The sequence below is a fragment of the Salmo salar genome, chromosome 18, assembly GCF_965601325.2.
Source record: "Salmo salar chromosome 18, fSalSal1, whole genome shotgun sequence".
Taxonomy (NCBI): Eukaryota; Metazoa; Chordata; class Actinopteri; order Salmoniformes; family Salmonidae; genus Salmo; species Salmo salar.
This window is the reverse complement of record NC_138308.1, coordinates 88,028,044-88,046,332: the sequence shown is the minus strand read 5'-3', so window position 1 is coordinate 88,046,332 and position 18,289 is coordinate 88,028,044. Positions and strand designations below refer to the sequence as shown.

The window sequence follows — 18,289 nt, the reverse complement described above, 5'->3', positions numbered from 1 at the left end:
CTGAGACCAGTCATGTGTGGGGTTGCTTCTCAGCCAAGGGAGTGGGCTCACTCACAATTTTGCCTAAGAACACAGCCATGAATAAAGAACGGTACCAACACATCCTCCGAGAGCAACTTCTCCCAACCATCCAGGAACAGTTTGGTGACGGCCTTTTCCAGCATGATGGAGCACCTTGCCATAAGGCAAAAGTGATAACTAAGTGGCTCGGGGAACAAAACATCAATATTTTGGGTCCATGGCCAGGAAACTCCCCAGACATTAATCCCATTGAGAACATGTGATCAATCCTCAAGAGGCGGGTGGACAAACAAAAACCCACAAATTCTGACAAACTCCAAGCATTGATTATGCAAGAATGGGCTGCCATCAGTTAGGATGTGGCCCAGAAGTTAATTGACAGCATTTCAGGGCGGATTGCAGAGGTCTTGAAAAAGAAGGGTCAACAGTGCAAATATTGAATCTTTGCATCAACTTCATGTAATTGTCAATAAAAGCCTTTGACATTTATGAAATGCTTGTAATTATACTTCAGTATTCCATAGTAACATCTGACAAAAATATCTAAAGACACTGAAGCAGCAAACATTGTGGAAATTAATATTTGTGTTATTCTCAAAACTTTTGGCCACGACTGTACACATTTACAGTGTAAAGGAAACCCAACTCAAAGGAATCTGTTTGGAACATAGTGGGAAATGTGAAACCTGTAGTGAAAAACTACACTCTGTAGTGAAAAACTACACTCAGTCCTATTACACCATTAAGAAACATATGACGCTATGAAATCACTGTTATAGGCTACCAATGACGTCCTTTTGGCCACGCCTTTGTCTCATAAGATAAGCAGTATTTCACAATTTACTGCTAGAGACATGACTTGCCTTTATTTCTTGTTGTCTGTGTTAGGCGATACAGTAACTCTACACCCAGTTTAATGTCAATTATTACTGGATTAGTTTAATGATTACTGGAAACACAAACCTACCAGGGTCTACAAAGAGACATAATAGGTGTGTGTGTGTGTGTGTGTTTGCGTGGCGGTTGCCACAGAATTCAAAGGTGATGTCACCAAAATAGACCACTGTCCCATCCTTCCCGATTCAATCATTCATATTTGTGTATTCATAAGTACAATATTAGAAGATACAATAGCCCAGATAACCTGCATCAATGCTATCATTGACATGACACAACATTGCCTGACTGTCACTGACTCCTCCATTTTCAGAGCATAAAACCCAATAATCACATTAAAAAGCATTTTAATAAAGGACAGCCTAGTGGTTAAGAGCGGTGGACCAGTAACCGAATGGGCGCTGGTTCGAATCCCTGAGCCGACTAGGTGAAAAATCTGTCCCTTGAGCAAGGCACTTAACCCTAATTGCTCCTGTAAGTTGCTCTGGATAAGATTGTCTGATAAACAACTAAAATGTTTATTAAAAATAACAATCTCGTTAATGTAACATTCTGATATATAGATTCATACAACAAAATAATACATGGATCTGGTAGTACATGGATCAGGGTCGGCAGGTAGCCTAGCAGTTAGAGTGTTGGGCCAGTAACTGAAAGGTTGCTGGTTTGAATCCCTGAGCTGACTAGGTGAAAAATCTGTTGATGTGACCTTGAGCTAGGCCCTTAACCCTAGTTGTTCTGGATAAGAGTGTCTGCTAAATGAGGTAAATGTAAAAAATCCTTAACTAACCTGTCTGACTATCACAACCTAGTCAAAAGAGCACCTGCTGCTCCCATGATGACAGGGGCAGGAGTGTTAGTGCATTTATGGTTCAAGATTGCGTGAGTATCTTGTCCAAACTATTTTGGATCCAATCCAGTAAGTATTAGGCAACATTACGACACTGACATCCCTTAAAACAATAGCTACGTGGACCCAGGTAGGTCCACACACACACACACACACACACACACACACACACACACACACACACACACACACACACACACACACACACACACACACACACACACACACACACACACACACACACAAAAAAAAAAAATGGGTCCTAGGGTTAGACAGACTCATATTGGACACAACGCACTAAACCCTGCCATTCAGACCTGGGGGAGCCAGAGGTGTGTGTAGAGTACAGGTGTGTGTAACGTTCAGTACACCAGTCTGACAGAGAGGTACATCCACCAGTGAGTGGATCAGGACTAAGGATCGTAGAGAGAGAGATACCTGGACCTAGACGATCATCATCATGGCCATAACCAGCATTATCCGCTCCTGGATCTCTGGGCTAATAATCTGCCTGTTTATCGCTGCTGGTGAGAACACTTCCTCTGCTGATCGGCACTTTACAATAGGAAACCATTTATTGCAGTTTAGAAGTGTTTATAACTGGTCCAACATATATCATCTGTTCGATATAACAATTTATCACAGTTTATAACATGTTCAATATTAAAGTTATAAAGTGTATATTACACTCTGTAACCGGTTTGATAATATAATTTAAGAAAGTCTAAATACTGTTTCTAAAATACAGTTTATAATCTGTTCAATATTACAGTTTATACAAGTCTATAACCTGATCAATAATAACAACAGGAAACATTTTCAAAATGTTTGTTATTGAAAACTGATAACGCTCCTCCTGGATCTCTTTGCCAGCTATCTGCCTGTGTATTCACTCTGCTGATCAATAACACGGGGTTTATGGGATTTTATAGCATGTTCAATATTCCCATTTATATATTATACTTTTTGTATAATGAGTTAGATATTAGTGTTTAACCTGTTCAATATTACAGTTTACAGAGTAAGTCTTTAACCTGAACAATATTTGTTTATGAAAGTTTATAACCTGTTAAATATTAGTTTATGAAAGTTTATAACCTGTTTATATTAGTTTATGAAAGCATTTAACCTGTTCAATATTAGTTTATGAAAGTCTATAACAGGGGTAGTCAACTACCCATCACACAACCTTACTAGTTAGCAAAGTTCTGGATGGATATTATCATTATCGGCGTAGTCACAAACCCCAAACTTTTCAAATCAAATTTAATTTATCACATGCGCCGAATACAACGGGTGTAGACTTTACCGTGAAATGCTGGCTTATGAGCCCTTCAACTATGCAGAGGTAAAAATGATTAATATAAAGACAGATAGTAACTGACACAAGAGGAGTGAAAGACCCCTCTTATTGGCACAAATACATTTTTGCATTTAATTTCCTGCAATTCAACATATTTTGCCATTGGGCAGAGAGAACATTTAACCGTTTTAAAGCTAATTTCCTGCGATTCTACACATTTTGCGATGTCTTATGATACCTGAGTGAGTCAACAAAATCAATGTGGGCCCCCTGGGGGTTGAGGCCCCAATGGGCACGTAATAACTACAAGACCTAGACAGCTGGTATCTAGCATGGGCTAGTTGATCAGCTGGGAATAATAAATAGTTCTCTAAGATCTGTTAGTGAATGACATAACAAGGAAAACTGTACTACCACATTTTCTAAATTGAAACGTGTGCATTCTACTATTACAACTCTCAACTGCAATAAATTGAAAGACTGACAGTTCTTAAATAAATAAAAATATATACAGTACCAGTCAAAAGTTTGGACACACCTACTTATTCGAGGGCTTTCCTTTATTTTTTTCACTATCTTCTAAGTTATAGAATAATAGTGAAGACATAAAAATATGAAATAACACATATGGAATCATATAGTAAACAAAAAACTGTTAAACAAATCCAAAAAATGCATGAAATTAAATTAAATGTATGAAATGTATGCATTCACTACTGTAAGTCGCTCTAGATAAGAGCGTCTGCTAAATGACTAAAATGTAAATGTAAAATGTAGATTCTTCAAAGTACCCACCATTTGCCTTGATGACAGCTTGCACACTCTTGGCATTCTATCAACCAATTTCATGAGGTAGTCACCTGGAATGCATTTCAATTAACAGGTGTTCATTTGTAGAATTTCTTTCCTTCTTAACGCATTAGAGCCAATCAAGTAAAACTGAGAAAGTTTGTGTCCATGCTTAGAGAGAGAGAGAAAATGTGAATAAGATATTATTACTTAAAAAGCATATGTAACTTGATGAGACTAAAGAAATACGTAATATAACACTACGTAGCAATAGCCTTCATTGTAAACAAAGCTAACTCTGACTTCTGTTGTTACTGCAGTTTCTGCTAGCAGTACCCCAAAGGCATCTATAGAAACCTCTGAAACTACAGAACAACTTTCAACTACAAAAATCCCTGCAACTGCTACAGTCAATACAGGTACCACTGATGCTGGACTTACAGCCGAAACAGGTACGACTGATGCTGGACCTACAGTCGAAACAGGTACCACTGACACCGGCTCTACAGCCGAAACGGGTACCACTGACGCCAAACCTACAGCCGAAACTGATGCCGGACTTACAGCCGAAACAGTTACCACTGAAGCCGGACCTACAGCCGAAACAGGTACCACTGATTCCGGACCTACAGCCGAAACAGGTACCACTGACACTGGACCTACAGCCGAAACAGGTACCACTGACACTGGACCTACAGCCGAAACGGGTACCACTGACGCTGGACCTACAGCCGAAACAGGAACCACTGATGCCGAACTTACAGCCGAAACAGGTACCACTGATGCCGGACCTACAGCCGAAACAGGTACCACTGATGGCGGACCTACAGCCGAAACTGGTACCACCACTGATGCCGGACCAACCACCGAAACAGGTACAACTGATGCCGGACTAAAACCCGAAACGGGCACCACTGATGCCGGACCTACAGCCGAAACAGGCACCACTGATTCCGGACCTACAGCTGAAACAGGTACCACTGACACTGGACCTACAGCCGAAATGGGTACCACTGACGCTGGACCTACAGCCGAAACAGGTACCACTGATGCCGGACTAACACCCGAAACAGGTACCACTGATGGTGGACCTACAGCCGAAACAGGTACCACTGATGCCGGACCTACAGCCGAAACAGGTACCACTGATGGCGGACCTACAGCTGAAACTGGTACCACCACTGATGCCGGACTAACCGCCGAAACAGGTACAACTGATGCCGGACTAAAACCCGAAACGGGCACCACTGATGCCGGACCTACAGCCGAAACAGGCACCACTGATTCCGGACCTACAGCTGAAACAGGTACCACTGACACTGGACCTACAGCCGAAATGGGTACCACTGACGCTGGACCTACAGCCGAAACAGGTACCACTGATGCCGGACTAACACCCGAAACAGGTACCACTGATGGTGGACCTACAGCCGAAATAGGTACCACTGATGCCGGACCTACAGCCGAAACAGGTACCACTGATGCCGGACCTGCACCCGAAACAGGCACCACTGATGCCGGACCAACAGCCGAAACAGGTACCACTGATGCCAGACCTACAGCCGAAACAGGTACCACTGATGCCGGACTAACACCCGAAACAGGTACCACTGATGGTGGACCTACAGCCGAAATAGGTACCACTGATGCCGGACCTACAGCCGAAACAGGTACCACTGATGCCGGACCTGCACCCGAAACAGGCACCACTGATGCCGGACCAACAGCCGAAACAGGTACCACTGATGCCAGACCTACAGCCGAAACAGGTACCACTGATGCCGGACCTACAGCCGAAACGGGTACCACTGATGCCGGACTTACACCCGAAACAGGCACCACTGAAGCCGGACCTACAGCCGAAACAGGTACCACTGATGGCGGACCTGCACCCGAAACAGGTACCACTGAAGCTGGACCTACAGCCGAAACGGGTACCACTGATGCCGGACCTACCGCCGAAACAGGTACCACTGATGCCGGACCTACAGCTGAAACAGGTACCACTGATTCTGGACCTACAGCCGAAACAGGTACCACTGATTCCGGACCTACAGCCGAAACAGGTACCACTGACGCTGGACCTACAGCCGGACCAGGCACTACTGATCCTGGAACTACAGCCAAACCAGTTATTACTGATGCTGGAACTACAGCCAAACCAGGTATTACTGATGCTGGAACTACAGCCAAACCAGGTATTACTGATGCTGGATCTACAGCCAAACCAGGTATTACTGATGCTGGAACTACAGCTAAACCAGATACTACTGATGCTGGAACTACAGCCAAACCAGATACTACTGATGCTGGAACTACAGCCAAACCAGATACTACTGATGCTGGAACTACAGCCAAACCAGGTACTACTGATGCTGGAACTACAGCCAAACCAGGTATTACTGATGCTGGAACTACAGCCAAACCATCTGTGCCAAGTACAACTTCTCCTTCTACTATTGCCACCACCACTATGCCACCAATTCAGTGTGAGAACGGAGGTACACCTGAAGGACAGTCTTGCATCTGTCCTCCTGACTTCCACGGGGAGACCTGCAGAGGTTTTAAAACTGACATAGTGCCAGGTATGTGAGACTTTTTGTACAACAAATTCAATTTGCGAAACCAAAACAGCCCTGAGTTCCTACTTTCCCTTTGATTAATAATCACAGCAAATGAAATAGATAAGTGATGAATACAAGACTTAGATTTTTTTCACTTTGATAACTTAGAAAGCATAATATATTAGAAATAGTACTTCACCTATTTTATTTGTCAATAGGTTATGATACATTCACAAATGTTGTCACTTGGTCTTCTTGTAGGTACGCTCAATAGGACAACGGTGGTTAATAATATGGAAACTAATGTCCCGTACATAGAAGCATATCTTGACAAAACTTCAACTGAATACACAGACATGGTCAAGCATTTCACAACAGAGGTAAGACAAAACACTAATGTCAACTTAAGTGTTAAATACATTTAAGTAAAATAAAACATTTGTAAAGTAATGTGGATAAATAAAAAAATAACAACTGCTGTTCAGGACAGCAGGTGATTTTCTATTTAATTGCCACAGAGGCCATGGGGTTGATTCATTTTATCTTAAGTCTTTGTGAATATGCAGTGACCACTGTTTATATTTCAGATGGAGGAATACTACAGGAGTAAAGGGATATGGAATTTCACAGTGGAAAATGTAACTTTGAGGTACTATACTAGCATACCAAAAACACCAGGGTACATATTTACAAAACTACAATTTCACCCTGTATCCTATCCTACCCCTTATCTTATATAAAGGTGATCTATTGACAGTATAAAAACCTGTCCACGTTGTCATGAGGTTATATGAAAATGTAAACAAAGATTTTGCAGAGATTATTCTCATTGGTCTCCCTTATTTTTGTTCTCTCAGTAAGGGGTCAGCTATACCCATACGCTTGGGACGTGGTATAGAGGAGAAAAGGGTAAATGCAAAGGACAAAGAGAACCTCTTACATTCTTATTCATAACTTTTCATAATTTTTCACAGAGAAGCTGAAAGTTGCAGATGGTGTAGTGATGATATTTTGCTCTGTGATGCTTTCAGATGGAAAACCCCTTGTACAACACCAAGGCAGGATCATATCGGTAATTTAAATGGGATTCATTAACTATGATACATAAACACCTTTTGACTTTGGTTTTGGTGATGGTTGGTTACCACCAGGGTTGGGGTTAATTCCATTTCATTTTCAGTCTATTCAGATATATGTACACTGAAATTCTTCAATGCTTTTCAATGAGGAAAATGTGGAATTGTGTTTACTTTCTGACTTGACTGTAACTGAAACGGAATTGACCCCAACCCTGGTTACCACAGAATTCAAATAGGTTAGTGGTAGTTGGGTTTGCCAAGACCACACCCTCAGTTTACAAAAACAAATGTTAGGCCTCACTGTGGGAAGAAACAGAGTGTTGCATTAAGTGCAAAATAACCTCAAAGACTTTTAATCAACCTCCTTTCTTTAGTTTGAAGGTCAAACACAATATCATTCTGACGGTTCTGAATGAACCAGGAGCTGAGCAACAGTACAAGGACTTCGTAAAAAATGTTGATATTGCTTTGGAAAAAATATCAATTTGTTCAGGTAACAGCAATACATAAACTCACATCTAAAAAGACACCTTCAAAATACACACACCAATTCAAATCAAACTATCATTGTTAAGACATGGACAAAAATATTTGGTAATATCATTATCATATTTTTTCAGCTCTTACCTCAGGATGTCCTACGTTTTCTGTTGAGTCAGTGGATAAACTACAAGAAACGCCACTTGATGAGAAAGGTGAGAACATTCAGACGGAAGACTAGAGGAAGCAGGAATAAGTGGAGGAAGGGAACGATGGTGCAGCAGATAGGGAAAATATTCCCTCATTAACAAAATAAGAGTTTAGAGCAGATCAAGAAGGAAATAATTTTTTTTTTAAACATTGTCTCCCCTCTCCCTCTTTTTCTTCCCCCTCCCTCCCTCCCTCTCCCTCCCTCTCTCTCAGCTGTATGTCAGAAAACAATCAACCTTGATTTTGCTAAATACTTTGAGCCTTACAATAAAGATGGGAAGATTGTCTGTTTGACGGCATGTGACCCCAGACATAATAACTTTAAAAACTGCAACAGCGGTATCTGTGAAGTAACCAGAGCCGGACTGTCATGCAAGTAAGTTCTAAATGTTATATTCAGTATACTAGATAATTATACACAGTACACTACCATTTTTAGAACACCAACTCTTTCAAGGGTTTTTCTTTATTTTTACTATTTTCTACATTGTAGAATAATAGTGAAGACATCAAAACTATGAAACAACACATATGGAATCATGTAGTAACTTAAAAAGTATTAAACAAATCAAAATATATTTTATATTTGAGATTCTTCAAATAACCACCCTTTGCCTTGATGACAGCTTTGCACACTCTTGGCATGTGTAGGTGTTCTAAAACTTTTGACCGGTAGTGTATGTATGTTAAACATAATGTAATATTAAAGGAGAGGAGATACAGTTGAAGTAGTAAGTTTACAAAAAAAAAGTAAAAAAATTGGATTGTCTTAGGCCAGTTAGGATCACCACTTTATTTTAAGAATGTGAAATGTCAAAATAATAGTAGAGAGAATGATTTATTTCAGCTTTGATTTCTGGGTCAGAAGTTTACATACACTTTACATACACTCAATTAGTATTTGGTAGCATTGCCTTTAAATTGTTTAACTTGGGTCGAACGTGTCGGGTAGCCTTCCACAAGCTTCCCACAATAAGTTGGGTGAATTTTGGCCCATTCCTCCTGACAAAGCTGGTGTACAGTGAGGGAAGAAAGTATTTGATCCCCTGCTGATTTTGTACGTTTGCCCACTGACAAAGAAATGATCAGTCTATAATTTTAATGGTAGGTTTATTTGAACAGTGAGAGACAGAATAACAACCAAAAAAATCCTAAAAAAACGCATGTCAAAAATGTTATAAATTGATTTGCATTTTAATGAGGGAAATAAGTATTTGACCCCTCTGCAAAACATGACTTAGTACTTGGTTGCAAAACCCTTGTTGGCAATCACAGAGGTCAGACGTTTCTTGTAGGTGGCCACCAGGTTTGCACACATCTCAGGAGGGCTTTTGTCCCACTCCTCTTTGCAGATCTTCTCCAAGTCATTAAGGTTTCGAGGCTGACGTTTGGCAACTCGAACCTTCAGCTCCCTCCACAGATTTTCTATGGGATTAAGGTCTGGAGACTGGCTAGGCCACTCCAGGACCTTAATGTGCTTCTTCTTGAGCCACTCCTTTGTTGCCTTGGCCGTGTGTTTTGGGTCATTGTCATGCTGGAATACCCATCCACGACCCATTTTCAATGCCCTGGCTGATGGAAGGAGGTTCTCACCCAAGATTTGACGGTACATGGCCCCGTCCATCGTCCCTTTGATGCAGTGAAGTTGTCCTGTCCCCTTAGCAGAAAAACACCCCCAAAGCATAATGTTTCCACCTCCATGTTTGACGGTGGGTATGGTATTCTTGGGGTCATAGGCAGCATTCCTCCTCCTCCAAACACGGCGAGTTGAGTTGATGCCAGAAGAGCTCCATTTTGGTCTCATCTGACCACAACACTTTCACCCAGTTGTCCTCTGAATCATTCATTGGCAAACTTCAGACGGGCATGTATATGTGCTTTCTTGAGCAGGGGGACCTTGCGGGCGCTGCAGGATTTCAGTCCTTCACGGCGTAGTGTGTTACCAATTGTTTTCTTGGTAACTATGGTCCCAGCTGCCTTGAGATCACTGACAAGATCCTCCCGTGTAGTTCTGGGCTGATTCCTCACCATTCTCATGATCAATGCAACTCCACGAGGTGACATCTTGCATGGAGCCCCAGGCCGAGGGAGATTGACAGTTCTTTTGTGTTTCTTCCATTTGTGAATAATCACACCAACTGTTGTCACCTTCTCACCAAGCTGCTTGGCGATGGTTTTGTAGCCCATTCCAGCCTTGTATAGGTCTACAATCTTGTCCCTGACATCCTTGGAGAGCTCTTTGGTCTTGGCCATGGTGGAGAGTTTGGAATCTGATTGACTGATTGCTTCTGTGGACAGGTGTCTTTTATACAGGTAACAAGCTGAGATTAGGAACACTCCCTTTAAGAGTGTGCTCCTAATCTCAGCTCATTACCTGTATAAAAGACACCTGGGAGCCAGAAATCTTTCTGATTGAGAGGGGGTCAAATACTTATTTCCCTCATTAAAATGCAAATCAATTTATAACATTTTTTACATGCGTTTTTCTGAATTTTTTGTTGTTACTCTGTCTCTCACTGTTCAAATAAACCTACCATTAAAATAATAGACTGGTAATTTCTTTGTCAGTGGGCAAATGTACAAAATCAGCAAGGGGTCAAATACTTTTTTCCCTCACTGTAACTGAGTCCGGTTTGTAGGCCTTCTTGCTCTCACATGCTTTTCAGTTCTGCCCACACATTTTCGATAGGATTGAGGTCAGGGCTTTGTAATGGCCACTCCAATCCCTTGACTTTGTTGCCTTTAAACCATTTTGCCACAACTTTGGAAGTTCATTTGGAAGAACCATTTGAACAGGAAGCTTTAACTTCCTGACTGATGTCTTGAGATGTTGCTTCAATATATCCACATAATTTTACCTCCTCGCGATGCCATCTATTTTGTGAAGTGCACCAGTCTCTCCTGCAACAAAGCACCCCATACCATGATGCTGCCACCCCCGTGCTTCATGGTTGGGATGGTGTTCTTCGGCTTGCAAGCCTCCTCCTTTTTCCTCCAAACATAACGATGGTCATTATGGCCAAACAGCTCTAATTTTGTTTCATCAGACCAGAGGACATTTCTCAAAAGGTACGATCTTTGTCCCCATGTGCAGTTGCAAACCGTAGTCTGGCTTTTTTTGTGGCGGTTTTGGAGCAGTGCCTTCTTCCTTGCTGAGCGGCCTTTCAGGTTATGTCAATATAGGACTCGTTTTACTGTGGATATAGATACCTTTGTACCTGTTTCCTACAGCATCTTCACATGGTAATTTGCTGTTGTTCTGGGATTGATTTGCACTTTTCGCACCAAAGTACGTTCATCTCTAGGAGACAGAATGCGTCTCCTTCCTGAGCGGTATGACGGCTACGTGGTCCCATGGTGTTTATACTTGCGTACTATTGTTTGTACAGATGAACGTGGTACCTTCAGGCATTTGGAAATTGCTCCCAAGGATGAACCAGACTTGTGGAGGTCTACCATTTTTTTCTGAGGTCTTAAATGATTTCTTTTGATTTTCCCATGATGTCAAGCAAAGAGGTACTGAGTTTGAAGGTAGGCCTTGAAATATATCCACAGGTACACCTCCAATTGACTCAAATGATGTCAATTAGCCTGTCAGAAGCTTCTAATGCCATGACATCATTTTCTGGAATTTTCCAAGCTTTTTAAAGGCACAGTCAACTTACTGTATGTCAACTTCTGACCCACTGGAATTGTGATACAGTGAATTATAAGTGAAATAATCTGTCTGTAAACAATTGTTTGAAAAATGACTTGTGTCATGCACAAGATGATGTCCTAACTGACTTGCCAAAACTATAGTTTGTTAACAAGAAATTTGTGGAGTGGTTGAAAAACGAGTTTTAATGACTCTAACCTAAGTGTATGGAAACTTCCGACTTCAACTGTATATATTCTCTCCTATAATATTATTTATATGTAATACTGTATATATTCTTCACTGTTGGGGAGAATTCCATTGGTCGCTACAGTTTGATTTGGTCACCACTTCCTCACAGTAGAATAAAGCTATATGTCCTGTCTATTTCAGCTGTAAAAACACAAACTCAATCTGGTACCTGGCTGACTGTAACCACCCGATCCACAAGGCTGGGTTATACGCCGGAATCAGTATAACTGCCGGGGTTGTCCTGGTGATATTTGGTGTCCTGATAGTGTTCCTGGTGTTGAACAAGAAAAAGGAAAAGAGGTAAGTGGGGATGAGTTGAAGGAGGAGTAGAATGATAGAGACTAGAGAAAGATTGATTATTGTATTTTCAATTACTAAATTTTGCTGTGTAGTAAAAATACTCAATATTTGCATCTCCTGTCCTCTACTCCCCGTCTCCTCTCCCCTCCGTCTCCTCTACCCTCCTCTCCCTCTCCCCTCACCTCCCCTCCTCCTCATCTACCCTGCCCTCGGTCTCCTCTACCCTTCCCTCTGTCTCCTCTACCCTCCTCTCCCTCTCCTCTCCCCTCCGTCTCCTCTCCCCTCCGTCTCCTCTACCCTCCTCTCCCTCTCCCCTCACCTCCCCTCTCCCTCCTCTACCCTCCCCTCTGTCTCCTCTACCCTCCCCTCTGTCTCCTCTACCCTCCCCTCTGTCTCCTCTCCCCTCACCTCCCCTCCTCCTCATCTACCCTCCCCTCGGTCTCCTCTACCCTTCCCTCTGTCTCCTCTACCCTCCTCTCCCTCTCCTCTCCCCTCCGTCTCCTCTCCCCTCCGTCTCCTCTACCCTCCTCTCCCTCTCCCCTCACCTCCCCTCTCCCTCCTCTACCCTCCCCTCTGTCTCCTCTACCCTCCCCTTTGTCTCCTCTACCCTCCCCTCTGTCTCCTCTACCCTCCCCTCTCCCTCCTCTACCCTCCGTCTCCTCTACCCTCCTCTCCCTCTCCCCTCACCTCCCCTCTCCCTCCTCTACCCTCCCCTCTGTCTCCTCTACCCTCCCCTCTGTCTCCTCTACCCTCCTCTCCCTCTCCTCTCCCCTCCGTCTCCTCTCCCCTCCGTCTCCTCTCCCCTCCGTCTCCTCTCCCCTCCTCTCCCTCTCCCCTCACCTCCCCTCTGTCTCCTCTACCCTCCCCTCTGTCTCCTCTCCCCTCACCTCCCCTCCTCCTCATCTACCCTCCCCTCGGTCTCCTCTACCCTTCCCTCTGTCTCCTCTACCCTCCTCTCCCTCTCCTCTCCCCTCCGTCTCCTCTCCCCTCCGTCTCCTCTACCCTCCGTCTCCTCTACCCTCCTCTCCCTCTCCCCTCACCTCCCCTCTCCCTCCTCTACCCTCCCCTCTGTCTCCTCTACCCTCCCCTTTGTCTCCTCTACCCTCCCCTCTGTCTCCTCTACCCTCCCCTCTCCCTCCTCTACCCTCCGTCTCCTCTACCCTCCTCTCCCTCTCCCCTCACCTCCCCTCTCCCTCCTCTACCCTCCCCTCTGTCTCCTCTACCCTCCCCTCTGTCTCCTCTACCCTCCTCTCCCTCTCCTCTCCCCTCCGTCTCCTCTCCCCTCCGTCTCCTCTCCCCTCCGTCTCCTCTCCCCTCCTCTCCCTCTCCCCTCACCTCCCCTCTGTCTCCTCTACCCTCCCCTCTGTCTCCTCTACCCTCTCCCCTCCTCTCCCTCTACCCTTCCCTCTGTCTCCTCTACCCTCCCCTCTGTCTCCTCTACCCTCCCCTCTCCCTCCTCTACCCTCCCCTTTGTCTCCTCTACCCTCCCCTCTGTCTCCTCTACCCTCCCCTCTGTCTCCTCTACCCTCCCCTCTGTCTCCCTCTGTCTCCTCTACCCTCCCCTCTGTCTCCTCTACCCTCCCCTCTGTCTCCTCTACCCTCCCCTCTGTCTCCTCTACCCTCCCCTCTGTCTCCTCTACCCTCCCCTCTGTCTCCTCTACCCTCTGCTCCTCTACCCTCCTCTCCTCTAACAGGAATAAAGACACTAAGCAGGAGATGGTAAACCAGTGGCTTGAGGATGACTTTGAATGGCCCACACCCAACACCAGGTCCACCACAACACCTCACCCAGGTACCTCGTCTTAGTTTTTCTGTTATTTTTTATATATTTTTTGTGTGTGTGTGTGGGGGTGGTTCCTGAAGAAAATGTGTGTGCTTGCTCCCGCTGTCTCAAAGTATTTCTATGGTATTTAGTGGAAGTAGTAGAGGTACTTGTTACTGCAGTATTAGTGGCTGTGGTGACTGTACTAACGGTAGTATTGACAACTGACACATTTTTTATCTTAGAATAACATCTTTATATTATATGTAAGGATATCTACATTTGATTTTTTACATTTTGTCTGTATTTCTTTTTCTAGTGACGTACGATAACCCAGCATACACCAACGGGGTGTCAAATATCTACCAACACTCAAGCGGTCCTCTTCCAACCTACAACCCCAACCCACAGTTGAACAAAAGATACCCTCCACCATACTACCCCTCAGAGCCCCACAACCAAATGCACAACTTCCCAAGCAACCAGCCTGTGAGTACACTATAGTACTATTGTATACCGGCGACCAGCCTGTGAGTATAGGTTGTTATCAATAAAGCGTCACATTAAGGTGCAGAGCATTCTATTTGGCTGTTGGGGGCAAGGAGACTCCCAGCTCTGCTAAAACCATTGACAACTCCCTGCCGTTTTCAAAAGGATTGTTGAAAAAATCTTAACTATTTGGTTATAATATCATCACCTCTTGAAGAGGATAGTCAGAACTACACATTTCTGATTATTCCACATTTAGCACTATCAGAGTTATACAGGAAGTAACGGCATGCTTTTCATGATCAGTAAACATCAATTGATCATTTCATTTCAGATACGTGAGGGTAGCCTCACGATATCTCTCAATATTGACGCACACGCACACACTAAATCTCAATTTCTATCTCTTTTTACCTCAGGTAAGGATCAACAGACCGCAGATCAGAACATCTTATGACTTGTAGCATCCTCTTACTCGCAAGAAAAAGTGCCTACAGATGCAGGATCTTAATTTGAGTCAGTACATTCCTAAAGAAAATATTGTACTTTTTACTCCATACATTTTCACTGACAACCAAAAGTACTCATTACATTTTGAATGCTTAGCAGGACAGGAAAATAGTCAAATTCAAGCACTTATCAGGAGAACACGTGGTCATCCCTACTGCCTCTGGCCTGGCGGACTCACTAAGCACAAATGCATCTTTTGTAAATAATCTCTGAGTGTTGGAGCGTGCCCTTGGCTATCCCTTAATTCTGAAAAAAATTAAATGCTCTGCTTTGCTTAATATAAGGAATTTTAAGTGATTTATACTTTTAGTAATAACATTTACTTTTGATACTTAAGTATATTAAAAACCAAATACTTTTAGACTTTTACTCAAGTAGTATTTTGATGACAATTGGGTACTTTTTCCACCACTGTGTGATAAATACACATAGGATTGCTTGCTTGTCTATGGCGGCCGAATGAGCCACAGCTCTCTGTTGTTCATTAATCCTCTTGAGTCAATTTCGTGAATCGAATTAGCATAATACAAAATCCCCATACAAATCTGTCTGTTTAAGCTTGAGATATCTGTTTCTATGCATGGGCTGCGTCTCAATCCATTGCATCCGCCGATATCGGCCTTCCGGATGGGCTGCGTCTCAATCCATTGCATCCACGGATATTGGCCTTCCGGATGGGCTGTGTCTCAATCCATTGCATCCGCCGATATCGGCCTTCAGGATGGGCTGTGTCTCAATCCATTGCATCCGCCGATATCGGCCTTCAGGATCTGCTGTGAAAGGTGGCAGAACTACAGTTGTGTTTGTCAGATCATGAGACCTCCCGAAAATCGGGACACTTCAGAACAAACTTCCTATAAAAAAAGATTGGGGTGCTATCTGTTTTTCCATGTGTGAATCTATTATTCAATGCATTTCTTTGAGCTAATCGCAGTAATGCCAAATTCAATGTTTCATCAAATCATTTTGGGACTCTGGAGGTTTAAAGCTGCTAAGTATTCTGTTCTGAAATGACAGGGTGATCAAATTAAGATCCTACATCTGTATGAACAAATTGAATGTGAATGTGGTAAATACACATAGGATTGCTTGCTTGTTTATGGCGGCTGAATGAGCCAAGCTCTCTGTTGTTCAGTAAAGCTGCTAGATACTCTGCTCTGAGACAGTGTCTCTGCCTATGTTGTCCAAGTATGTATAGCATATGGTCTTCTAGGAGGGCTTTGTCCATGAGAGGAGAGCCACAGTATGAGACCACTGGTGGCCAGCTCAGGATGCCTGAAACATATAGGATTAAAACAGCTATGGTATTAATACTCATAATAGATCATTTATTCACTTTGACAGTGGATCAAATTTTATTTTAGTGCACTTTAAGATTGAATTCATCAATGTGTATTTGATTGTTCTATGTCTAGCAATAGTTATGGAGGCTTATACGTAATATAGGTTTTATTTATTTTTCTTTGTTTACTTGTTATTGTATATTAGCTCTGTATTACACTGTAAGCGGTCTGCCAAACAATTTGTATCACTGTAAATACTGTTATGGAAATATGGAAATTGTAATCAGAAATTGATAAATATGATTTTTGTTATCAATAATTAAAATTGTTTCTGAAAATGTTCCAATGTCAGTTGTAAAAGTTCAAAGTTCTTTTTGAAACCTGATACAGTACGGTACACAGTGGGGTCCGAAATTATTGACACCCTTGATAAAGATGAGCAATAATGACTGTATAAAATAAATAATTCAAGTACTGAACTACACTGCATGACCAAAAGTAATTGGACACCTGCTCGTCGAACAAATCATTCCAAAATCATAGGCATTAATATGGAGTTTGTCCGCCCTTTGCTGCTATAACAGCTTCCACTCTTCTGGGACGGCATTCCACTAGATGTTGGAACATTGCGGGGACTTACTTCCATTAAGCTAAAAGAGCATTAGTGAGGTCAGGCACTGATGTTGGGCGATTAGGGCTGGCTCGCAGTAGGCATTCCAATTCATCCCAAAGGTGTTTGATGGGGTTGAGGTCAGAGCTCTGTGCAGGCCAGTCAAGTTTTTCCACACCGATCTCGACAAACAATTTCTGGATGGTACTCGCTTTGTGCACAGGGGCATTCATGCTGAAACAGGAAAGGGCCTTCCCCAAACTGTTGCTACAAAGTTGGAAGCACAGAATTGTCTAAAATGGCACTGCATACTGAAGCATTAAGATTTCCCTTCACTGGAACAAAGGGGCCTAGCCCGAACCATGAAAAACAGCCTCAGACCATTATTCCTCCTCCACCAAACTTTACAGTTGGCACAATGCATTCGGGCAGGTAGTGTCCTCCTGGCATCCGCCAAACCCAGATTTGTCCGTCGGACTGCCAGATGGTGAAGCGTGATTCCTCACTCCAGAGAACGTGTTTCCACTGCTCCAGATTCCATTCGCCACAAGCTTTACACCACTCCAGCCCACGCTTGGCATTGCGCATGATGATCTTATGCTTGTGTGTGGCTGCTCAGCCATGGAAACCCATTTCATAAAGCTCCCGACAAACAGTTATTGTGCTGGCATTGCTTCCAAAGGCAGTTTGGAACTCAGTAGTGAGTGTTGCAACCAAGGACACACGGTTTTACGCGCTACACGCTCAGCACTCTGCGATCCCATTCTGTGAGCTTATGTGTCCTACCACTTCGCGTCTGAGCCGCTGTTGCTCCTAGACGTTTCCATTTCACAATAACAGCACTTACAGTTGATGGGGAACTTCTAGCAAGGCAGAAATAAGACAAACAGACTTGTTGGAAAGGTGGCATCCTAGGGCGGTGCCACATTGAAAGTCACTGAGATCTTCAGTAAGGCCAATTTACTGCCAATGTTTGTCTATGGAGATTGCATGGCAGTGTGCTGGATTTTATACACAGCAACAGGTAAGGCTGAAATAGTCGAATCCACTAATTTGAAGGGGTGCCCACATACTTTTGTATATATATAGAGTGTTTTGTTTACTACATTTTGGGGGAAATGTATATTATTTTATACTAATACAATTGCTCAGAGAATGAGATTTTGTTTAACAAGTAATACATTTCTTCCTCAAAAGAGGTAGAGGTCAAAATGATTGACACCCCTAAAGATTCGTATAAATAATGTAGCCAA

At 43.2% G+C, this 18,289-nt stretch overlaps 1 protein-coding gene across 1 annotated transcript; it reads left to right on the top strand.

The window, feature by feature from the left end:
- The first annotated feature begins 1,992 nt into the window (after positions 1 to 1,992).
- On the top strand, positions 1,993 to 16,767 carry muc3a (mucin 3A, cell surface associated). The gene is made up of 13 exons (XM_014156322.3): positions 1,993 to 2,295; positions 4,181 to 6,445; positions 6,686 to 6,804; positions 7,012 to 7,073; positions 7,282 to 7,333; positions 7,456 to 7,496; positions 7,878 to 7,996; positions 8,124 to 8,198; positions 8,407 to 8,569; positions 12,224 to 12,382; positions 14,077 to 14,174; positions 14,464 to 14,633; positions 15,053 to 16,767. Exons 1-13 carry the CDS (start codon positions 2,229 to 2,231, stop codon positions 15,095 to 15,097), a joined length of 3,435 nt encoding a protein of 1,144 aa, XP_014011797.1. The 5' UTR covers positions 1,993 to 2,228; the 3' UTR covers positions 15,098 to 16,767.
- Positions 16,768 to 18,289: the final 1,522 nt, after the last annotated feature.